This window comes from Mus musculus, chromosome X (assembly GCF_000001635.26).
Source record: "Mus musculus strain C57BL/6J chromosome X, GRCm38.p6 C57BL/6J".
In the NCBI taxonomy this organism is placed as follows: Eukaryota; Metazoa; Chordata; class Mammalia; order Rodentia; family Muridae; genus Mus; species Mus musculus.
This window is the reverse complement of record NC_000086.7, coordinates 98,670,902-98,696,970: the sequence shown is the minus strand read 5'-3', so window position 1 is coordinate 98,696,970 and position 26,069 is coordinate 98,670,902. Positions and strand designations below refer to the sequence as shown.

The 26,069-nt window shown below is 39.1% G+C and overlaps 1 protein-coding gene across 6 annotated transcripts in view; it reads left to right on the top strand.

Moving 5' to 3' along the window:
• Ophn1 (oligophrenin 1) overlaps positions 1 to 26,069 on the top strand; it is a 336,803-nt gene that overhangs the window by 194,112 nt on the left and 116,622 nt on the right. For all 6 annotated transcript variants that reach the window (NM_001313754.1, NM_001313755.1, NM_052976.4 and 3 more), the window contains one exon: positions 898 to 972. In NM_001313754.1, the coding sequence (NP_001300683.1) occupies positions 898 to 972 (75 nt within the window). The remainder of the gene's footprint in view (positions 1 to 897; positions 973 to 26,069) is intronic.

Sequence of the window (26,069 nt, the reverse complement as noted above, 5' to 3'; positions counted from 1 at the left end):
TTGTGGTTTTCACTTTTAGAGAGTGAAGCCTGGCAAGGATTTAGAATGCATTCCAAATTGGCACCTACTGTTCCTCAAGCAGTTTAGTGATGGTCCCACCCCGAACAACCAAGAGCTCATCTTCTACCACATATCATTTTGTTTGTTTGTTTGTTTGTTTTCCGAGACAGGGTTTCTCTGTGTATCCCTGGCTGTCCTGGAACTCACTCTGTAGACCAGGCTGGCTTCGAACTCAGAAATCCACCTGCCTCTGCCTCCCGAGTGTTGGAATTAAAGGCATGTGCCACCACTGCCCGGCACCACATATCATTTTAATGTCAATTTAAAACTTGATGGGTTCAAATCTAGACTCCCGGACATTGAGAATTAGCACACATCTCCCCTGACTGTTAAATGACTTTGTTTCCTTCTGAGGCTCTTTAGAATGCAAGTGGCTGTGATGTGTCAATCATTGTTTTTTTTTGAAGCATTGCATCAGCCTTTCTTAGTGGGAAAATGGCCTTTTGCTTCACATTTGCTGTACTGTGACCCTGTCCTTTATATCATAGCCCGAGAACAACCAGAAGATTGATATCACCCCCATATATTTCAATCGCTAGCTCCCTTTCAACCTGGCAGACTGTCTGCCAGCTACCTGTTGCGACTCATTGAAGCATATGCTTATTTACTATAGAGTGGGGATAAGTACAAGTGGAATCATGACAGATTTTTGGATGTATGATGAGGACTGTAGGCTTGTTCCTCTGTAACAGGCGAGGGCTGGAGAACTAGAAGAGAGAACGGAGCCTCTCTGTGTCTGTGAACTAATACCAGTGTACAAGGGCTCCCTTTTCCTGCTTTGGTGACCTTGAATGCTGGAGCTATGCTAACATTGATGACCTGATTTTTCTTTCCTAGGGATCAAGACAGAAGGGCTGTACCGCACCGTGGGCAGCAACATCCAGGTTCAGAAGCTGCTCTATGCCTTTTTTGGTAACAAATTTACATTTTTTTAAAAATTAAGATTAGTTTATATAGAAACAAATGAGACTGAAAGAGAAAGAATGCATTTCTCCGGAAGGTTGAAGAACATTTTAAATTTGAGTTGGGGTCTTGTTCTGTTGCTCAGGCTAGTTCCAAATGTTTATGCTCAAGTAATCATCCTGTCTCAATTCCCCAGGTAGTACCATACCTGGCCTGTAGAATAGTAAGAACTATTTTCAGAGGTGAATCAGACAAATATTTTACACAGCTTGAGTCAAAGACCATCTTGAATAAATGTCTTGTCACCTCTCATCCTCTCATCGCGTTCACTCCCCAGGCCCAAGAGAGCCAGCTCTTCTACTGCCTCTCTGCTCAGACTTCTCTGGCCATGATGATTGTGCGCATGCACACTTCTACCAAGTCCAAGAAGCACTCTTCAGTCTGCCTTCCTTGCTTTCCTGCTTGCACACATTCTCCTCCTGGGAACTGTCTCCTTATTTTTTTTAGCTTGGCATTATTCTTTTATCAGTGACTCTGCCTGATTATTTTACCCCCTTCCTACCTTATAATGGTATTTCCCAGAGTTCTATCTTGGGCACTCTATTACTTTTTCCTTTACTGGGTGATATTTATACTGGATATGGGTTATAGTTTCCTTTTAAACAGTGGTTTGTGTGTGTGTGTGTGTGTGTGTGTGTGTGTGTGTGTCTTGTGATCCTTTTTGGATGCTGTTATGACTTATGGAGTGTCTTATTTTCATGGAGTCTAAGACCATTGCGGTAGGGTTTGTTGTTGCTGGATTTGTTTGTAATTGTTTTTTGTAGGTTATCTATTCAAATTTCTTTGGAAGTTTGTTAGGTAGGCATAAAGTAATCTCTACTGGCTTGTTTAGACCTGCGAGTAAGTTTTAATGTCTCTTGTGTCTTCATTCTTGCTGACTAGAACACAAATTTGGGGCTGGCTAGATGGCTCAGTGGGTAAAGCACTTACCATGCAAACATGAAGACCCACATCTGGTTTCCCAGAACTCATAGAAGCCAGATAAGGTAGGGGCATCTATAATACCAGTGTACCTGAGGCAAATGGATAGTGGAGAGAGGCGAATTCCTAAAAGCTGTGGACCAGCTAACCCGATGTAAAACACAGTAAAGAAGTGACTATCTCAAAAAGTTTAGTTTGTGACAAACAGCACCTGAGAGGGTGGGGTACCCCAACCTCCACACAGGAGCCATGACACTTAAAGTCCTACACTCAGGCATGCACAAACATGTACACAAAACCAAAGGTACACATTATGTACATACATATTATGCACACACATTCAAAAGACAGCATGATGTCCACTTGCTCTGTGAACTCCTGGCGTTTTTCAGCATTATGCTCCATTATTTGACTTTTTTTTCTCCTTTTGCCTGGCCCGTGGAGTGTTATCCTGGCATTACCATTTATATATGGCTTTGTATTTAGCAGCTGACTCAGGAGGGTCCTTAGGTTTTGGCCACTGCTTTGTCTACATAGATCCTCCTTCTTTGTCACTGGGCTGGGTACATTTTTTCTTCTTGTGGTGTTGGGGATGGAACTCAGTGTGTTATGCATTCTTGAAGAATCTTCCACTAAAGCCCATCCATAGGCCGTGCCTTGGAAATTCTGTTTGTTTGGTGGTCTCTTCAGTTGAACAAGACTGTAGCTTGGGTTCTAACTCAATTTGTTATCCAGAAAGTGTTTTCAGCTAAGCAAGCTGTAGTGATAAGGCTTTCCTTTCTGTGTCTATCTCTGTGTCTGTTTTGTCAGACATAGGTTTGCACTATTAAGTCTTGTGCCAGTTGCCCCACTATATCTGCGAGTGAAAAATCCCTCTGTGTGTTTGGTACCCGCACTTATGTGCTGAATTCTTAGAATTTCCATTCCGGACATCTATGCATATACTGCCAATTAAACCTGCACTTCTCAGCCGTACTTTGGTCCTGGTACACATGAGAGTGTGTGCAGACTATCATCATTGTGTCTGTATAGCACACTGGGGACAACCAAGGCAGTAAGCTGTAAAGCTCAAGGAATCAATACTAGACACTCCACATAAGCTCTTTGTATAGATGGCCCATAGGTATGCACATTTTCCATGACTAACACGAAATTCGTGGTTTATTTTTCTTCACTGCAAGCCTTCTCATCTTCCTTTGTGAGTGATAGTGAGGTATTTGAGAAGGTAATTTTGACAAAGTGTCAGAGAACAAATTGTGTGGAAAGCCAAAGCCTAGATAGATTGTATAGTTTTCCTGTTTCCTTTAAAAATGACAAAGGGGAATGGAGGATACAAGTGAAATTGAGGTTGCTGATCAGGTGACCTTGACATGGACTTTTCCCTGGTTATCCTGGAAGGGTCAGTGCAATCCATAGATGCTTTAATGTGGGGGAAGGAGTTCAGACAAAGGAGTACCAGAAAGAGAAGAGAGCACCTGGGGATTTAGCCCAATGCTTCTGGAAGAAAAAGAGCTGAAAAAGTAACTGCAAAAACCAAGGAATAACGTTTCCTCTCCAGAAGAAATGTAGCACTCCTACAATTCCCTGTTAGCTTCATTTACTTATTCTGTTTTTTAGGAGACCTTTTCCACTTAATTTGTTGGCTTTATTCCTATGGGCTTTCATTATAACCATTATTTATGATTTTGTTCACAGTGTGATGTTTGTAAAACTGCTCTAGCCTCAAATCAATTTCCTTATGTAATCAGTTAAACTGCCTGAAATTATTGGGATGTACAGCAACCATTATGCCACCCTTTTATTAGTCCGCTGACCCTAATCATTGCTTCATAAAAATGAAAATGTCATTCTGTTTTATTCTCCATAGAATAGGAAATACACGTGTGGCTTGGCTGAGCCTTGCAGTGAGCTTTTTTCTAGCACAGTGTATAAACATATATTTGCATGTCATACATTTAAAAGAAATGTTGAGGTAAAAAATCTCAATAATGCATAATGGGGACCATTTTGCCCCGTACTGGGTCTGGAAAAAAAGTCAATGCTGATTATTCTATAACAGTTGGTTTCCTGGCAACCAGAACTCCACAATATGGCATACTGTTCTGTAATCTCAGTGTAGGATTGACATTGCATCATAGGGCTCTGTCCTGGAAAGCTGAACTTGTTCCATGGCTTTCCCCTATGTTCTAAGGATTTAAATCAGTGAAATTGTCTAGCTTAAATATTGGAATAGGGAAAGAAACATACTTCTTGGGGGTAAGAGAGATTAAGTCACATCACTCATTGGACATGTTTAAGACATCTTGGAGTTACCATGGAATAGACTAATTTTAAACTTTGCTGTATTAGAGAATGAGCAATTGCCAGTGTAGCTACAGTGAACTTGTAGCTTCAATCCCTGTAAGGGAGCCGAAGAACCTGGATTTGGATGCCAGTGAATGTCAGCAGTGGGAGTAACAAGGTGGAAAAAACTTGCCCACATGGTATAAAGCAAAAGGGTCTACCTCCCTGTAGCCTCCTCATACCTAGCCCAGAGCTAGAAAGTACTACTCTCAGTCAGCATGGATCTTCCCAGTTCAGTCCATGTAACCCAGAAAATCCCTCACACATGTAGCCAAAAGCTTGCCTCTTAGTTGATTCTAGATCCAGTCAAACTGACAACAAATGTTAATGTCCACACTAATAATGTCCCCAAAGTCACAAAGCTTACAATACGTTGATGACCACAGGATTATCTTGCTGTTGTTCTGTATTCAGATATCTCCCAGATATTTTGAGTAATAAATAGTATAGATTGTCACATCCATCATGGCTTGGCCTTGGAAATCTGACTGGGGTGATATGGAAATGAAGAAATAACAGACAGTGAAGAAACAGGATCCACATATGGAAAAAGCTGGGATTGGGCAAGCTCTGCTTGCTCTGATGGAGGATAACAACTATTATGCTGCAAACTGAGAGTTCAGTGTTTAGTATATGCAGCATTCAGAGGGCCTAGTGTGTATAGCACAAGATGGAGGAGTTAGCTATTGCTGATGGGAGATCTCTGTAGGGGATCAGTCTCAGGTTGTAGTTGGCTAAGAGAAGGAAGCTGACATTGCTAGTTTTTGTACACATCATCAACACCCTCTATATGAACAAGAGAGGGGCTTTGCTGATTCCCTGAGGCTGACCTGGTGAGGGTTTTGCCATTGCCATGAATCCGAAGGGCCAGGGTCCTTGACATATTTATGTCAACAATACATTCACTCAGTTTCACTGTTCCTCATGGTATAATTGTCAGATAATTTTTAATGAAGTTCCATATAATTTTCAAGTTAAAACAAAGCAAAAATTAGAGAATAACATCTTATTTTAATTAATTAATTAATTAATTTTACAGCCCACCTGCAGTTTCTCTTTCTCCCCTCTCCTTCCAGTCCCCCCTCCTCACCTCCACACCCATTCACTCCTCATCTGTTTCTATTTGGAAAAGTACAGGCCTCCCATGGATATAAACCAGCCCTGGCATATCAACAAAATAAATTCATTCATTAAAAATTCTCAGTCCCACTGAAGTATGAGTACAATTCTCAGTTGGTTTAATGGGGTAATCAGTCAATATGTCCATTCAGAATCTTGTATTACATAGGAGGTTATATTTAGAAAAACTGTGGAATATTATAAAGAGAACAGATTCAGATTGGAAGGAAGCATGAAGCTCACAAGTGATAGACTTATCCATATAGTTTCTTTAATTTTTTTTCTAAACAGGGTGTGGCTGTGTAGTACAGACTGACCTTGAACCCACTATATAGCCCAAACTGACTCTGAACTCACTACTTAGCCCGAGGTAATCTCAAACCTGCCATCTTCTTGCTTCAGCCTATTGAGTACTGGGATTACAGATGAGTGAAAACACATTTGATTAGCATTAAGAATTAGAATGAATTAATCTATGTCTTAACCATGTATAAAATATCAATAGATTTTGAATCTGTTGTTTGTGATGTTACAAATCAGACTTAAGTCAGGCTAAATGCTAGACAAGTTAGCACTCAGCTAACACTGAGCTATGCTCATAGCTTCTCTGAACACGTTGCTTCTTGTACCTATCATATTAACATTATTTTTGTATATGTGTCTCTTCTAGCAGAAGTTTTTTTCCCCTCTAAAACAAGAACCATCTATTACATGACTATGACTGACACTTGTGTACAAATTATCTGCCACATATTATCACAACCTGTAGTTACTGGGAACCCCTGCAAACAGTATTACTATTACTCATATCTGAAATGACATGCAATTAAGTCTTGGAAATAGATTATAAATGACAAACCACTAGTATTAAAATATAAGAAGCAAAACCTCTGAATGATACCTAAATCTTAGTCAGAAAGGATTCTTCATTTAATCCACAGGATTAGAACCAAGATGCTCCATCCTTCTCCTGGAGAGCATCTGTCTTAGGGTTTCACTGCTGTGAACAGACACCATGACTAAGGCAACTCTTATAAAGTCAACATTTTATTGGGGCTGGCTTACAGGCTTACAGGTTCAGAGATTCAGTCTGTTATCATTAAAGAGGGAGCATGGCCGCATCCAGGCAGGCAATGGTTCAGGAGACGCTGTGAGTTCTACATCTTTATCTGAATGCTGCTAAGGGAACATTGTCCTCAGGCAGCTAGGAGGAGGGTCTCAAAGTCCACCCCCACAGTGACACTCTCCAACAAGGCCACACCTCCTAATAGTGCCACTTCCTGTACCAAGCATGTTCAAACCACTACATTCCACTCCCTGGCCCACATAATCTTGTTCAAACACATGAGTCTATGGGGGCCATACTTAGCCATAGCATAAGAAAAAATACATTTAGCCCAACTTCCAAAGTCCCCATAGGCAATAGCAATCTCAACAATGTTAAAAGTCCAAAATTCAAAGTCTCTTCTAAGATTCATCCAGACACTTAACTGTAATCCCCAAAACAAGACAGGAAAACAGCTGGGCAAACTCCAAACTCTGCATCTCCATGTCTGATGTCAAAGGGGTCTTCAGATCTCCAACTCCTTTCACCCTTGCTGAAACACAGTTCTTTCTCTTGGGCTGGTTCTACTCCCTGTTAGCAGCTTTCCTCATCAGATATCCCATGGCTCTAGATTCTCAAACATCTTGGGGGCTCCAAGGCAATTTCAATGTTACAGCTTCTTGTTCCAGTGTCTGGGATCCACACATGATCTTCTGACCTCCTCAGAGAACTTGGGTCACATCCCCAGCTCTGCCTTCTATAGGATTCTAGGCTCTAGTTTGCTCCACTCCATTGTTGCTGCTATTCTTGGTGACCATCTCTTGCGCGCGCCCAACTGGCCAGGAAGAACGACGCTGCTACAGGATCCTTCTGCACACATTTATTCAGTCCTGTTTCTTCTTTCTCCATATATCTCCCTTGTTTATATCTCCCCTGTTTATATCTCCCCTGTTTATATCTCTCCCTTGTTTTTATATCTCCCTTGTTTATATCTCCCTTGTTTTTATATCTCCCTTGTTTTTATATCTCCCTTGTTTTTATATCTCCCTCGAACCCTGGGCCTCTCACTCTTTTATACTCTCAGTTCCCATCCACGCACAGCAGGCCACGCCACCTCACCAGGCACGCAGCTTCAGCTAATCAGGGCAGCAGGGGCAAATCTCCACCAAATTGGATTCACCTGTATCCTGGTACACCTGCGCAGCACTCAAAATGTTTGTGTCTTATATGAGGAAGTCAGGTGCAAGTCATATGACTTAGCTGCAGTCCCTGGCGCCTTTGGGACTGCCGCCACACCCGCTCCCCACAACCATCCCATGGTACTGGCATTTCCAATATATTGGGGTCTACAACTAGGCTTAACCAGTAGTCTCTCATAGGCTCTCTTCATGGTGCTAAGCCTCAACTTCTTTGCATGACCACTTCAGTCCTGGGCCACCAATTGCAACTGGAGCTGCATCTTCATCAGTGGCCTTCCCTGGCCTCTCATAGTGCCAAGCCTCAGCTGCTCTACATGACCTCTTCTTGCCTTCAATACCAGTACCACCTGGGTGATTCTTACTCATCACTAAGTCCAGCTGCAGCACAAGGTACACCCTTAGCTATCTCTAGAGCATAGCTTTTTTGTTTGCTCTTAGAAAACACTTCCCAGAAGATGTCACCTCAGTGATCTCTTCTTCATTGCCACTCATTTCTTAGCTCCAGCTAACCAGCATCAGTTTTCCAGTAGACCCTTCTATTCTTGACTCTATAGCCAAAGCCACATGGCTGAAGCTGCAGAGTTCCGCTGCTTGCTGGGGCTGGAACATGCCCTCTGCTCTATTCTACTACCAGCTTTTTGTTTTCCAACTCCCTCACTGCCTAAGCTTGGCTGTGGTGGAACTTACTATGTAAATTGGCTTTGAAGTTATATATGCATGGCCCTGTCTCCTGAATGCTAGGATTAAAGGCATGTACCACCATGCCTGGACTTAGTAATTTCTCTAATTGTAACTTGTTCTAAAACCAGCTGTCCTTGAACCTAGTTATCTGCTTGCCTCTCTCCTGGGATTAAAGATGTGTACTACCATGTTTGGACCTATGTTTAGCTGTGTAGGAACTTGCCCTGAGATCACTATTCCCTTAATCTGCTATCTCTTTGAACATAGAATTCAGCTCCATTTCACTTCCTGTTGTCCCTTTATTACTTGAACTATACATTTTATATTTTTCCTTTCTCAGCTAGCTCCTTTTCATTAAAGCACTCCTCATAAGACTAAACCAGAGAACATAGTCTCTCCTGGGCTTTTTTGAGACTTCCTTTGTCAATGGAATTAACATTAATCTCTATTCCTTAGCCTCATGTAGACTCTTCAGACAAGGGCAAAAAAGCAACCACATTCTTCACCAAAATATCACACAACAGTCTCTAGACTACATACTAACATTTTTCTCCATTGAAACCTCTTGGGCCAGCAGACCTACACAATTCAAATCACCCTCAGCACTGTGATCTTCCAAATTCCTACTAGGATGGCTCATTAAACTCCACTTAAAACATTCCATAGCTTCCCAAACCCAAAGTCCCAAAGTCTTCATTCTTCCAAACTGAAACATGGTCAGTCCTATAGCAGCAATACCCCCATCCCTGCTACCAACCTTTATCTTAGGGTTTCACTGCTGTGAACAGACACCATGACCAAGACAACTCTTATAAAGAATAACATTTAATTGGGGCTGGCTTACATGTTCAGAGGTTCAGCCCATTATAATTAAGGGGAAGCATGGCTGAATCCAGGCAGGCATGGTGCAGAAAAAGCACAGAGTTCTTACATCTTCATCTGAATGCCACTAGGAGAAGACTGTCCTCAGATAGCTAGGAGGAGGGTCTCAAAGCCAACCCCTACAGTAACACACTTCCTTCAACAAGGCCACACCTCTAAATAGTGCCAATCCCTGGGCTGAGCATATACAAACCATCACAGCATCTCTTATTCCATCTTCTCAATCCCCTGTCTTTCTTCCAATGGTATTGTTCATTTGCTTGCTAGATCCATGTGGCTCTCCTTGAGCATAAACTATTCTTTTCTGCTTAGTTTAGAGTTCATTCTTTTTCCAACTCTCATTCAGATTTATGTTTTTTTTCTTATTATTTATTTCAAGCTATAGTATCCCTTTAGTGGAGCAATTGGCACCTTAGATCAAGAAAAGCTATGTCATTCATCTATGCAGTCAAGACAGTTTTGTTATTCCTCTATATCTGTCTGCTTGGGTATTCTGCTAATTACTAAAGTTCCCTTTTGATATTGCCAGGGAAGGAAAATACTTTTCTCCGTATCTAGGAAATGAGTAGTTGTCACAGAGGGTTTGTTTGTTTGTTTTGAGTTAGAGCCTATGCAACATCTTCAACAATTTACAGAAAAATGACAAGGCAGAAAGAAAGGACTTTGAGATTAAGGGCAACAGCTTGTGAAAAAGCAGCTACCTAACCAAGGCCTGTTAGTGGAGCTTGTTCATTCCTCTGGCACCCTGTTCTGGCTGACCAGTTCTAAGCTGTGGCCAGGCAGTGGTTAACCCTTTGTTTTCTTTGGTAGAGTGGATGTGGGATTCCTTTTATCTGTAAATCTATGTCCTGCTTTTATAAATGCAGTGAGGGTGTATGGCCTTGCTGCAGCATCTGCTGCTGTTTATTTGTCTTTGTTTTCTTGTTTTTTTTTTTTTCCTGCGATACTGGGTTTTGAACCCATGATCTTACATTTGCTAGACAAGTGCTCTGTCACTGAGACACCCCCCCCCCTTGCCAGTTTCCTTGCTTGTCATAATCGTTTTCAGTTGCACAGTGCTTCCTTCCCATTTGGGATGGCATATTTGATTCTTTATTAGCACAGTAGCTTCTGAAGTGAAAGCTCACTTTTCATGTGTGTGTGGTGTGTATAAGTGTGTGTGTGTGTGTGTGTGTGTGTGTGTGTATGCTAGTCTTCTTGCCTGTGCAAGTGCTCTTAGAGGCCAGAAACTGACCTCAGAATCTTCCTCTCTACCTTATTTACTTAAGATATAGTTATTTTATGTATATGTGTACCTGAGCCCTATGTGTGCATACTATACACATGTGCGTACTTGTGGAGTCCAAATGAGGTGTCTGATACCTGGATCTGGAGTTACAGTTTTGAGCTTCCTGATTCGGCTGCTGAGGATTGAACCCAGCTCCTCTGCAAGAATTACAAGTGCTCTTATCAGTTGTTTCTCCCTTCCCATTATAATTGAGGCAGGGTCTCACAGGGGACCTGGAGGTCAGTATGTTAGCTAAATTGACTGGCTAGAGATTCCAAGGATGTGCTTGTACCTCCTGCAATGTCCAGTGCTGAGTTATCAGACACATGCTGCCATGCCCACCTTTTTATATCAGTGTTGAAGATCCAAACTCATGCTCTCATGTTTGCATAGCAAGGGCACTATCCACTGAATTATCTCCATAGTTACCCTTACAACCTCATTTAAAACAACACAGTTAGGCACTCCTTTTTCACTAATAATTCCGTACTTTTCTCTCTTTCTATTATTGTGAATGTCCTAGTGTAATATAAATATTTTGTGGTTTATCTGTACTGTTTCACCATGGAAAGGGTGTTTCTACTGTCTGTCTTTCTTTTTTTTAAGGATTTATTTATTATTATAAATAAGTATGCTATAGCTGTCTTCAGACACACCAGAAGAAGGCATCATGTCTCATTATGGGTAGTTGTGAACCACCATGTGGTTTCTGGGATTTGAACTTAGGACCTTTGGAAAAGCAGTGAGTGCTCTTATCTGCTGAGCCATCTCACCAGCCCCTCTTCTGTCTTTCAAGGAAAGGCAGCATCTCTTAATCTTGTTTGCAAATCACATATACACTCCTATTTGTGGTGTGCAGGATTTTAATGTACTGGAATGTCTGTGGACAATTATACCCTCCACTACTCTCTGAAATATTTAGAAAATTCTAAATTTGAGTCAGAAACTGTTGCCATCAAATTACTTGAATGATCTTTAGAAGTTCTTTATAAACAGAAGATGAAGCAAAAATTCCCCTATTCACAGCTTTCTTTTTCCCCCATAGATGCCTCTTTCCATTGTTATCTCTTGCCTTAGGTTACCCCATGATTCTCCAGTCCTTAGGCTAAGACCAGCTCAGTGTGCATTTGTTGTTGTATGTGTGGTGGTGCTCCTGACTGTAGGAATGTGCCACCCTACAGAAGGAAACAAATACTAACCTTCCAAGTTAGTCCTAAGATTTTATCAAACAGTACTTGCTAGTGTAGTCCTGTCTGTTCTTCATTATAATGCCCATGGTGCACCTATTAACCTTATGTATACTGCTGTCTGTAAGATCCTTCCGGTTACTCACTTTGACAGGTGAATTACATTCTGCCTGGATGAATTACATTCTTTAAAGACTCCAGGCATTAGGCTTCTGATTCAAGTTCTAGACAGGGGATTTTGTGAACTCCATAGGATTGTTCTCAGAATTGAGATTCTGAAAGTGGAGTTGTGTTCCATATAATATAATATAATATAATATAATATAATATAATATAATATAATGGTTGAGGACCATTGCCAAATTTTGCAAGTCAAAATACAAGTCTCTCATTTCAATTAAAATTCTAATCTTACATATACGTGCCGAAAGCTACTGTTTTCATGAAATTCAACTTAACTGGTCAGTCGAAGTTTTATCTGGCTATCAATCTGGTGCCAGGTTCTACAGGACTGTAGTCCTCCTGGGCAAAGATTTTGCTATTTAGGATAATATCGATGTGAAGCCCCAGAGGTGTTTTATGAATTAGATTTGCATCCTGATAACTTGATGATCCCTAAACCTACTAAAATAGACTGCTAATCAAATGAATCCAGGTTTGTTATTTAGAGCACAGAGTAAAGCCACTACCATGACAACACTGTCCCTGTAACCCCTTAGAAAGGGGAATCAGTATAGGGGAATGCCTGGGCCAGGAAGCAGGAGTGGGTGGGTTGGGGAGCAGGGGGAGGGGGAGAGGATAGGGGATTTTCATAGGGGAAACTAGGAAAGGGGATAACATTTGAAATGTAAATAAAGAAAATATCTAATTAAAAAAAGCTTTAAAAAAAGAAAGGGGAATCAAAGGTTGCAGTGTATATTTATGATGTTTTTGGAATCTGGTTTCAGCAGGTCTTTGATGGGATCTGAATGCTTAAAATTGGATAAAGTTAATGATCTGATTTTTATATTAATATTATATCATAGCTTGTGACTTAGTTCTTTAAGGGCTTTGAAGGAAACTTTGACAAGTAAATAGGCATTCGACACGCTCGTTTTGACACTGTTCTAAGAAGTCTCTGTTTATGAGTCCAGATGAGAGCTACTTGATAGCTTGTTGTTCAGATAAATGGATTTCCAGGAAGTTTCTGAAATGAATCTGTTTGCAACTTCCACGTACTGGCAGGAATTTCCTGGAATAGTAATTCAAGTTAATGCAGAGAATTAAACCATAAATTCATACTATTCAAGACAGTAAATTGTAGCCCTTTTTAATGTTGAATAATATTTCACTGTATGTGGGAATATGTGCCACATTCTGAGTGTTTATTCATCTCTTGATAGTTGAGTTGCTTCAACATTTTAGTTGTTATGAACAATGGTGATTATAAAAATAGATGTATAAATATCCATCCTTTAGTTTCAGTTTTTATTCTCTAGTGCTTATTTTTCATCCTGAGATGCCTTTCAAACTTTTTATTTGAACGTAGTTTTAATCTCACTAATTTTCTATGGTGTCTCAAATCCAGAAGTATCTAACATGTTCATTTATTAAGTAAGCAATCCAGCCAGCTTATCAACTATGCATGCCCTTGAAACTTAGTACCCCTTTCATTTTATTTTAATTTGAGATAGGAAAAAAATAATGTGTAGGTTACCAAACAATTAGCATAGCATCTCTGAAGAAAATATAAATCTATTTTTTGGGCAACAGACAAGATCATCTATAGTGTGCCTGCATATTAAAATTTCCCATAGAATTACTCAAGCCACCACTGAGGGGTATCTACTTTTTAAAAAATGTTACTTTTTACTTTGAATTGTGGTAAAACATATGTAATAAAATCAGCAATGTTAAATGTGTCCACATTATTGTGCAGCTAATATCTAGAGCTTTTTCCATCTTGTACAACCACAAATCTGCACAATTAAGGAACAACCTTCCATTTTTACTTTCCAGTCACTCCTGAAAAGTGCCAGTCTACTTTCTGTCTGTGAATTTGACTTCCCAAGAGTCAGGAGACCTCACATGTGTGGAACATTTAATACCTGTTTTACTTGTTATAATCTTGCAAAGAGTCACTTATATTGTATTGTGTATCTAAAATTGTAGCCATTTTTAATGTTGAATAATATTTCACTGTCTATGGGAATATGTGCCACATTATGATTGTTTATCTCTCAACAGTTGAATTGCTTCAACGTTTAAGCTGTTATGAACAATAGTGATTATAAAAATAGATGTATAAATATCCATCCCTTTAAGATTCTACTTTTATTTCTTTGAGTATTTAAACAGATATGGAATTGCTGAATCCTGTGGTAATTCTATTTTTAGTTTGTGTGTTTTTTTTCTTTTTTGAGAAACCATAGACAATTTTCTCTAGCACCTCTGCTTTATTTCCTTTAGGAGTTTCTTTATTTTTCATGTATGTTGACTATGTATGCAGTGCTTGAGGAGGCCAGAAGAGGGTGGTGGAGCCCCAAGAACTGGAGTTATAGATAATTGTAAGCTACTATGTGGTGTTCACTTTTGTTGCTACTGCATAACTAATTTCACTGGTTATGAATCCTAATGTAAATACCTGTTTTCTGATAGTCTTTAGGTGATCCCTGTGAAAGGATTGCTTCCTACAGGCTGCAAGCCACTGAGCTAAAGGATATGAGACAGTATTTTGTTGTGGTTTTAAAATTGCATATCTAAATGCTGGCTTTGAGCACCCAGTTCTCTTCCTGCCTTTGCCTCCCAAGTTTTTTTTTTTTCTTTTTCTTTCCAGTAGTTATATGTGTGTCTGTCATAGACTAATCCATTTTGAGTTCATTTTTGTAGACAGTGTATTGGGTAGGTCCAGCTTTATTCTTTTGTTTGTAGATGGTATCATTTGTTAAAATACTGCCTTTTCCCACCCCTGTTAAATGATCCTGATAACCTTGTTAAAAATCATTTCAGCATACTTGTGAGAGTTTCTTTTGAGCTCTGCTCTATTATATTGTTCTACATGCCTATACTGTTTTGATTCTTCTAGCTTTGTTAAAGACAAGATGCACTGGATAATTAAAAGGATACTTTTGTTCCTCTGTTGTGGCAGGGGAAATTTTCATTGTTGAGGAATTTCTCAAGAAGAAGTAAATTTGAGGTTTTATAGAGGCACACAATCAAGGGAGTCATTGTGAGGTTTATATGAGTCATGAAGAAGGTTGGACATGTCTCCTATATGGAAGGGTGGGGTGATTCTTTGAAATTATTTGTTTTTCAGAACACAAAGGCAAAGGGGATCTCCCAATCATTGTGAATGTTTCCTTGGGACACAGGGTTCAGGCAAAGTTCAACAAATTGCTCTAATGAAGTAAACTTTCTTTGCTTTGCCTGGATGTTGAACATAACGTAACAGTGATTTGTTGTTGTTTTTCTATTTAGATGTTTAAATAGGGAAAGAATCCTGTTTTGGTTAAGGAGTCACATTTCTTTTTTTAGTTACTCTACAACTTATTTTTCCAATTAAATACATTGTAAACACTGTGTGCTCAGATTATTCCTAGCTTTCCAAAACAATGCTGTGTGACTCAGAATAGACTTTTAAAGACGTATTTAGAAACCATATTTATTAAGTTTACAATATAAAACTTGTGCCCCAAAACTACAGTTTTACAATTGAAAAATCTTACACATAATGATCGTAAGCCTTGCCTCTTTATCCAGGAAGAGAGTCTAATAGCTAGTTGTCTGACCTATGATCAGATGTCTCAGCCTCAGGAAACTCATTTGTACTGGCACATGACCCATGGCTCTTGTCCGTCCAGTTCATTCCTGCCAGCATAGCCACTGTCTAAGGGAGCCTTAAGTGGATTAAAGTTAAGTATGTGTGTGTGTGTGTCATTCTGGTGAGACAGAAGAAGCATCAGAATACAAACCATGAAATAAGAAAACAATCCTAAGATAAAGTGGGTACTGGTGGGCAGTCTCATTGATTTTAGGGGCAATATGCTTAAACTTCAGATAAAAGTTAGATTGGCCTATAGGATGAGGTCTTCATTTGAGTCCAGGGAAATAGCCCAGGCAGGATTTCCATAGAGAATTTCAAATGATGGGTTTAAAGCAACCAGGTGCAAATTTAATGTGGTTTCAGTGTGGAAGGAAGGCTGACACAGTGCGGGGGCATAGGTCATGCCTGTTATGCTGTAGGAATATAGATTGTTGGACCACCACACTGAGAAGCTTAGCAGACATGGAGAACTGGAAGTTATGTTGAAGGTGAAGTACTAAGCCCTGCTTCAAGAATAAGAAGGTTAAAATGGAATCTGAGTCAACAAAGTTATCTGACTTCGTTTTAAAGTTATGAGACTATTAAAAAATACCATTGCTATGAATGTTCTAGTACACATCATTAATTAAACATGTCTTTTGGTTTTGAGACAGGGTTTCTCTGTGTAGCCCTGGCTATCCTAGAACTCACACTGTAGACCAGGCTGGCCTCAAACTCGAGATTTGCCTGCCTCTGCCCCCTGAGTGCTGGGATTAAAGGCCTGTGCCACCTAAGTGTGTCTGGCTAAGTGAAAATGTCTTTAGGTGAACATGTGCATGGATATCTGTTTGCCAATTCACTTAGAAGTAGAATTGCTGGTTCATGTGTTTAGGTTTAGAAGCAATCTTTTTTTTTTTTGAGTTATTTTTTACAGGTCAGGACACTACTGATATGAACTGTACAATTGAAAGTTTTTCATTAACATTACTGAACAATTCACACATTCTATAATCCTGTTATAGAAAATTTTCACAACTCCATTAATATCTACCTCCAGTGTTCTACTTACTTTTTGATAGTATGTTTACCTTTTTGAAATATTCATAAAAATTGATCTTATATATGGCTTCTTTCATTTGGCATGCTATTTTCTAAGATAGTGGTGATAAACTCATGCTTCTTTGGTTCTTCCCTATCTATTGCTGAATAGAATTCTCTGGTCTAGGTTGCTGCACGATGTTATTCTGTCCCACCCCCCCCCCCATGATCATTTGAACTATTTCCAGTTTGGCACTATTTCGAATAAATATTTGTGTCTTAGTCATGGTGTGGGCGTATATCTTTATTTTTATTGGATAGATACCTGAGGGTGAAATTACTAGGTTGAATAGTTAATTGATGTTTTAACTTCTTGAGGAGACACAAAACTATGTTCTAAAGTAACTGCACTGATATCTGTTTCTACCAGTGCTGCCTTAGGGTCCTTGTTTCTCCACATCTTCACCAGCATTCACTATTGTCTGTCATATATTTATAAGAATTTACAAGAGTAGAGAGTGTTAGTCCACCATGGCTTTAATTGCCTTTATGACTGATAGTGCTGAACGTTGTCCATGTGTTCTTTAGCCATTTGTGTAACTTATTTGATGAATGTCTGATCATATTTCTTTTTCTTTTCTTTTTAAAATTTTTATTAATCATTTTATTCGTTTACATTTCAAATTATATTCCCCCTTCCTGGTTACCCCTCTACAAACCAAATGCCCATCCCATTCCCCCTCTCCCCCCTCCCCTTTGCTTCTAAGAGGGTGCTCCTCCACCCATTTACCTCTTCACTGCTCTAGCATCCCCCTATGCTGGAGCATCAAGCCTCCCTCCCCTCCCATTGATGTTAGATAAGGCCATCCTTTGCTATATATGAAGTTCTGGCTATACTCTTTGGTTGGTGGTTTAGTCCCTGGAATCTCTGGGTGGTCCAGTTAGTTGATAATTTTTTTTTCCTATGGGATTGCAATTCCCTTCAGCTCCTTCAGTCCTTTGCCTAGCTCTTCCATTAGGGTCCCTGGGCCCAGTCCACTGATTGGCTGTGAGTATCTGCATCTGTCTTAGTCAGGTGCTGGTAGAACCTCTCAGGGAACAGCCATACCAGGCTGTCAGCAAGTGCTTCTAGGCATCAGCAATAGTATGTGGATTTGATGTCTACAGATGGGATGGATCCCCAGGTGGGGCAGTCTCTGGATGGCCTTTACTTCAGCTCTGTTCCACTATTTTTCCCTGCTTTTCCTTTAGGCAGGAATAATTCTGGATTAATATTTTTGAGATTGGTGGGTGGCCCCATTCCTCAATTGGGGGTCATGCCTATCTACTGGAGGTGGTCTCTATAAGTTGTATCTCCCTTTTGTTGGATATTTCAGCTAAAGTCATTGCCATTGGCTCCTGGGAGCCTCTCACTTCCCTAGAGTCTGGGACTTTCTAGTGACTACCCCATATATTTTGATCACTTTTTTTTTTCATTGATCTGATAAGAATTATTTTTTATCATATTCCCCAATCTGTTGTTGCACTTTTGTATTCTTTTTTAAATAAGCTTTTAATTAAAATATTTCATCATTTTCTCCTTTACTTTCTTCCCTTCAAACCCATCTCATGCCCTCAGCTCTCAAATTCATGACCTCTTTTTTCTTTCTTTGAATATGTGTGTGTGTGTGTGTGTGTGTGTGTGTGTGTGTGTGTGTGTGTGTGTAGTCTTGATTGTATTCATATGATTTCAGGGCTGACCACTTGGCATTGGCTAAGTATGAGATTCATTCCTTGGAAAGGCTAATTCTCTGTGTTTCAGCCATCACTATTTACCTGCAGTTCTTTGTCTCCTAAGAACTTTGAACCTTGAGAGATTTCCCACTTCCATGATAGCATGGCTAGGTGTTGTCACCGCTCAGGTCCTGTTTAGGCACCTGTGTTGTTGAGATAGCATGGATATAGCTTCCCTGTCATTTCAAGGACATATAGTCACACAGAAGATTCCCTATTCCTCTGACATTTATAATCTTTCCATTCCCTTTTCTGCTATGTTACCTGAGCCTTAGGTACAGTAGTGATGTTGTAGTTGTGGTCAGTGGTACTGAACACCATATCACAAGTTGATCTGTGAAATTTGGCCAGTCATGGCATTTTTGTAAGTGTTCACTGCTGCAAAAAGAAGCTCCTTTGATGAGAAATGAGAGCTTTATTTATCTATGGGTGTAAGGAAAGTATTTTAATTACCATTATGGATTATGCTAGCCTAGTAAAGTGCCAATAGTATATTCTTCACCACCACTACCTACCACCCTCCACCCTCCCTGTCTTAGTGACTTGAGTTTGCATTGACAATACTGATGAGATTTACACATTATTGCTTGAGAGTTTTCTCTTGAACAATGAATCTCCAGAGCCTTTCACCTCTCTGTTCCTTCCTTTTTTTGTTGTTCTTTTATTGGATATTTTCTTTATTTACATTTCAAATATATTTTAATTAGATATTTTCTTTATATACATTTCAAATTTCAAATGCTATCCTGAAAGTACCAAGGGGCCTCTCTTCCCAGTGATGGCCGACTAGGCCATCTTCTGCTACATACACAGCTAGAGACACAAGCTCTGGGGGGTACTAGTTACTTCATATTGTTGTTCTACCTATAGGGTTGCAGACCCCATTAGCTCATTGGGTACTTTCTCTAGCTCCTCCATTGGGCGCCATGTGTTCCAACCAATAGATGACTGTGGGCATCCACTTCTGTATTTGCCAGGCACTGGCATAGCCTCATACGAGATAGCTATACCAGGGTCCCTTCATCAAAATCTTGCCCAGTTCCTCCTCCAGAAACCCTCTATCCCCTCCCCTCACCCCTGCTTCTTTGAGGGTGTTCCCCCCACCCATCCACTCCTGCCTCCTTGCCCTGGCATTCCCCTATATTGAGGCATTGAGCCTTCATAGGACCAAGGCCTTTTCCTCCTATTGATGCCTGACAAGGCCATCCTCTGCTATATATGTGACTGGAGCCATGTGTACTCTTTGGTTGGTGATTTAGTACCTGGGAGCTCTGCAGGGGTCTGGTTGGTTGATACTGTTGTCCTTCCTATAGGGCTGCAGACCCCTTCAGCTCCTTGGGTACTTTCTCAAGCTGCTTCATTGGGGACCCTGTGTTCCATCCAATGGATGACTGAGAGCATCTACTTCTTTGTCAGGCACTGGAAGGGCCTCTCAGAGACAGCTATATCAGGCTCCTGTCAGCAAGCTCTTGTTGGCATCAACAGTAGTGTCTGGGTTTGGTGACTGTATATGAGATGGATCCCCAGGTGGGACAGTTTCTGGATGGCCTTTGTATGCACTGGCACCCTCTCTTCATGCAAGGTGGTGTTTCACACACTTCCTGGCTCACCTTGCAATCAAGAAGCCAGACTGCTCTGGATATGTTTGTAAAGAAAAAAATACCACTTAACTTAATTTCTTTATTTGTTTGATTTGTCGCTAGATAATTCTTATATATGGCGTGTGTATTGGAAGGTCCAGGTTCCCCCCCGCCCCCAGTGCTGAGTATTGAATCCAGGGATTTGTACAGGATGCTAGGCAATTACTGAGTTATAGCACCCAGGTGTTTGCTTTGTTTGTCTCTTTTTCTGGGGACAGAATTTTTCCCATGTAACCCTGTTCTGAAACTCCCAGTCTTGCTGCCTCAGACTCCCCAGGGCCAGGATTGTATGAATTTGCTACCACCACTTAGCTTGAAGACTTTTAAGGAAATTTAAGTGATCAAATTGTCTCAGTAGCATAATAGTATCAGATTTACTTTCTCTACTGAATTTTACCTTTGGGAAAACTTAATTAGTTATGAATATAAGAATTTTTTCTAGCCTCTCAGGTCCATTCTCTGATTTATATATTTGTCTTTACATAAACAGGTTTAGAAATCAGGAAATGAAAGTCCTTTCAGTTTTCTTTCTAGCTTTGCAAAATTGTTTTTACTATTGCAGGTGTTTAGCATTTCTTTTTAACTTAATGTTCTTGTCAATTGCTATAAAACAGCCTGTTAGAATTTTTATGGGAATTGTATTGGATATGCAAATTAATATTGGGGAAAATTGCCATTTTGACCCTTTCAAATGAAAGAAGAACCCATTTAATTTCCTTTTACAAAGTTTTCTGTATACAAAAAGTCTTACTCTGAAATATCTTTTTATTTTATAGTGCATGAAGTTCTGCATTCTTTTTGATATTATTCATTAGTCATATATGGAAATGCAATTGAGTTTGTTCAGTGTTAAACATCTAACACTGGGTGTTATACATGTTAGCCAAATACTCTATGTCTGAATATAAACCTCCTAACAATTGAGTTTTCTGTATTGACCTTGTGAATCACTCCAGTTTTGGTGGATGTGTGATGAATTTATTGCCCACTGACATACATTTCAAATTTTACTTTTTTCTACATCCCCCTTATTTTTATATATTTTCTTTTTTATTAGATATTTTCTTTACTTACATTTCAAATGCTAACCCAAAAGTTCCCTGTACCGCCCCCACCCCGCCCTGCTCACCTACCCACCCACTCCCACTTCTTGGCCCTGGCTTTCCCCTGTACTAAGGCATATAAAGTTTGCAAGACCAAGGGTCTCTTTTCCCACTGATGGCTGACTAGGCCATCTTCTGCTACATATGCAGCTAGAGACACGAGCTTCGGGGGTACTGGTTAGTTCATACTGTTGTTCCACCTATAGGGTTGCAGACCCCTTCAGCTCCTTGGGTACTTTCTCTAGCTCCTCCATTGGGGGCCCTGTGTTCCATCCAATAGATGACTGTGAGCATCCACTTCTGTATTTACCAGGCACTAGCCTGGTTATGCCTTATTTTTTCTTTAGATCTTGTTTCATTATTTCTGGTTTTATCTGATCACACAGAATCATCTAGTACAAGCTCCTATAATCATATGCATTGCTACAGATAACCTCAGTCTCTCTTTCCCTGGACAGCAAAATCACACACTAAGATCTTGGTGATCATTTCTAGTGGTGTGTGATCACATCTAGTTCTCTTCCTTGTATTAAGGTGGCATGTCTGTAAAATAATTCAAATATTCCAAAGTAAACCAATATTCATATATATATATATACATATATATATATGTATATATTATTAAACTCATTAGGTCTGATGATTTGTGTAAGAAGAGTTTTTTTAGGATTATCTATACATGGAACCATTTCATTAGGAAAGAAAACTTAAGGGCTAGGGAGATAGCTCAGTGATCAAGAGTGCTTATCACACAAACCAACGGAATGGAGTTTAGATCCCAGTATCCATGATAAGCTGGATATCTTTACAAATGATTGTAACCTCAGCACTAAGTAAAGACAGAGACAGGAGGATCACCTTACGGGATTCCAACCTAGTTGAGATGATGTGAGGTCAGGGTCAGGGAGAAATTTTCTTCAAAGGAATCCATGTACAGTGATAAACAATGATACCTTCTTTGGCCTTTGACACATGAGTGCAGACACTATACACCTATAAACATGTGTATACATGCATAAAATAAATGTTTTATAAAAGAAAATAAAACAATGGACAATTAAAATACAAAAGACTGGGCATCTTTATCTTTTCTTCACCCTTAGAAAACATTTCTTCCTTCTCATGTCATTTATTATGTGAGAAAGTTCTCTTCTAACTTATGTTTGTTAGTATTTTTTGTTATAAACCAACATTGAATTATGTCAAGTGGATAGGTGGTATTATGGTTTTGTCATTTGTTTTATGAGTATGCTTTATGATATTATTGAATTTTCAGATATTAAACCAGTCGTGTATAGCTGGATAAATCCTAGGTGGCTACATTAAACTCCTTTATATGTTTTGGACTTATTTCCTAATATTTTGCTGCAAATACTTGCATTTATATTTAGAATAAATATTGCTCTATACTTCTTAGTGGTGGTAATATTTTTGGCTTTGCTATGATGCTGTCTTTGTAGAATGAGTTGAGAAGGAGTATGCATCCTATTGTCTATAATAACTTGATTATTGGCATTGACTTTTTTAACAATAAAAAGCACTAGTGACAATTTCTGGGCCTGGACTTTTCCTCATGGCAAGATTTTGAATGGCTAATTTAAAATTTTTATAGGGCTCATTAAGCTCTATATGTTTTTATAAGTTTTAGTATAATTCTTTTTAGGATTCTTTCCCTCTTGTTGGAATATAAATTGTTGGCATGTATTTACTCATAATATTTCTTTATAATCCTTTTAGTTCCATCTAAACTATTGGTGTATAATTTTTAAAGATTTATTTTTATTCATGAGTATGTGTCTGCCACATGTGTGGGTACCCATAGCGATCAAAAGAGGGCATCATATTCTATTCAACATCCTTTTACCTTGTTTTTCTGTTTATGGCTTTGATACAGGTTACAGGCCCTTATTCCAGTATATCTGATCTATAATTAGTTATGGCAAGTTTATATGGCTCAACTGAATATACAAATAGATATCTGTGTACTGACTTGTGTTATTCAAATGATAGCACAGTGCAATATTCTCCTTCCATTTACTCTTCTCATTCATAATTATCCTCTAGTAATCTGTCCATGCTGCTGTGCAAAGCCCCATTCTTCATCATTGTTCCTATATAGTATTCTATTATGTAAATATTTCATAAGTCTTTTGTCCATATTCTTACTAATTAACATTTATTATTTCTTTCATATTTCTGGTATTTGACTCTTATAGATAATGTTGCTACATACTTTTTTTTTTGCTCATAATCATCAAATCCTATTTGCTCATAATACGTAGTATCCATATATAATTAAAAGGGGTAAAATTGTAGGGACTTGGATATACAAACCTTAATTTTTAAATTTTTTATTTAAAATGACCAGAATTGTACCATGAACAATTTAAATGATGTTCCGTTTTTTTTTTTTAACCAACGATTTTTTTTTAGTTTTTAGATTTTACTCACCTGGTAGATAAATGTACTATCCAACTGATATTTTAATTCATATTTTCTTTGCCAATGAAGTAAAAGAAGAATAAATGTTGGGGGGTTCTCCTGTTTAGATAACTTCTTTTTTAAATTAGGTATTTTCTTCATTTACATTTCAAGTCCCCCATACCCTTCCCCCCCCACTCCCCTACCCACCCACTCCCACTTCTTGGCCCTGGCGTTCCCCTGTACTGAGGCATATAAAGTTTGCAAGACCAAGGGGCCTCTCTTCCCAGTGATGGCCGACTAGGCCATCTTCTGATACATATGCAGCTAGAGACATGAGCTCCTGGGGGTACTGGTTAGTTCATAATGTTGTTCGACTTATAGGGTTGCAGACCCCTTTAGCTCCTTGGGTACTTTTTCTAGCTTCTCCATTGTGGGCCCTGTGTTCCATCCAATAAATGACTGTGAGCATCCACTTCTGTGTTTGCTAGGCCCTGGCATAGCTTCACAAGAGACAGCTATATGAGGGTCCATTCAGCAAAATGTTGCTAGTGTATGCAATGGTGTCAGTGTTTGGAGGCTGATTATGGGATGGATCCCCAGATATGGCAGTCTCTAGATGGTCCATCCTTTTGTCTCAGCTCCAAACTTTGTCTCTGTAAAATGAAATTTTTTCTTGAGATAGGGTTTTACTTTGAAGCCTTGGCTAAACTTCATCATAGCCTTATGAGTATTTGGGATTACATGTGTGCACTCTACCTCTGTCATGATTTAAATACACTCACACACACACACACATATACACACATATATTTGAAAGACGGTAAGGAGAAGTATATGGGACCATATAGAAGGAAGAATTTGGAAGCAGAAATGATATAATAATACAATCTCAAAAAAGGAAAAGAAAAATTCAAAAAAAATTAAATTAAAAATTATAATTGTAGCACCTCCCCATTCCATTTTCTTCTCCTTTCCACCCTTTCACTGCCTCTCAGATTCCTGGGTTATTTTTAGTTCTTGTTACACATACATATATGTATATGTACATGTATATGTGTATATGTATATATGTGTATATGTGTATATATGTGTGTGTGTGTGTAACAACCTGATGAGACCTGATGAGTCCATTTACTGTTGCTTATATGTACATGATTTCAGGAATAATCACTTGGAATTGGATAACCAATTATGATTCTCATTCCCAGTAATGGCTAATTTTCTTTCTCTCAGCAGTGCTTATTTCCCTAAGTTTTTGTTTTGTTTTGTTTTGTTTTGTTTTGTTTTTTGTTTTGTTTTGTCTAGGGTGGGTTGCTATGAGAACACCCTTCCATAAGAACATGACTATTGGTAGTGGTGGTGTTCAGGTTCTGTTTAGGCAGCCCTATTGTTGTGGTACCATGGATGTAGCTTTACTGTCGTTTCCAGGAGATAACAATCGCACAGCACACATTTCTTGTTGCTCTGGCATTTATAATCTTTCCCCTCTTCTCTCATGTTACCTGAGCCTTGGGGGCAATAGTTGTGTTATAGGTGTATCTGTTGGGGTTTGGTACCCCATAATCAGTTGATCTCTGGAGATTGACCAGTCATGGTATTTTATTATTATTCTTTGCTGCAAAGAGTAGATTATGTATGGGAATAAGGATATGTGTTTAAAAACCAGAAAGGAATTATGCTGGTCTAGTAAAGTGGTGGTAAAATGTTCTTTAAGATCCATGACCTCATTAGCTCTTAGAAGTGGTGTAGGTTTACATATAAGGTATGATTTCTGCCCTATTGAGTGGTTTGTAAGTCACAGTTACACCACCATTAGTTACTGCCAAAATATGAGTGTCATTATTGCAATTTTAGGGATATTTTGCCATGCTAGATATTGTATGAACAACAACATATCAGTTTTTCCATTTCCCTCTTCACGTCACTTATATCCTGCCATTCCCCTCTTGAGTGCCCCTTTCTAATAGTTCCTTTTAACACTCTGCTTTCCACTATTACTCCCGGTGATCTACTCCCCATTGACGATTTTAAGCTAGGAACCTCAGATGTGTGAGAACATGTGATGTTTGTCTGAATCACTTTCCTCGATATGTTATATTCTCATTCCGTCTATTTATCTGCAATAAAAGCTGAATAGTATTCTATTATGTTTATGTAGCACATTTTCATTATCCATCTGTCACTTGAAGGACATTTAGGTTGTTTCAATTTCCTTGCTGTTGTGAATAAAGCAGCAGTGCACATGGCTGAGCATATATTTGTGGAGTAGGATGTCAAGTCCTTTGGACAGATACTAAGGAGTGGTTCTGGTTCATATGTTTATTTTTAACTTTTTGAGAGCTCTCCAAATGACACTCCAGAGGGACTGCACAAGTTTGCAGTTCTAGGAACAGTGAATAAAGCTTCAAGTGCAGTGATAACCAGGTCAACAAGCCCAAGCCCACATGAGTCATTCAGTTTTAGTCATCTGGTTTTTTTTCTATTAAGTGAATATAGTCTACTGTAACATTTACTTTATGAATTTTCAGTGTGTGTGTATATATATATACATATATATATACATATATATATAAACATACATACATACATATACACATATATACATACATACATATACATACATATATATATATATATTTATGC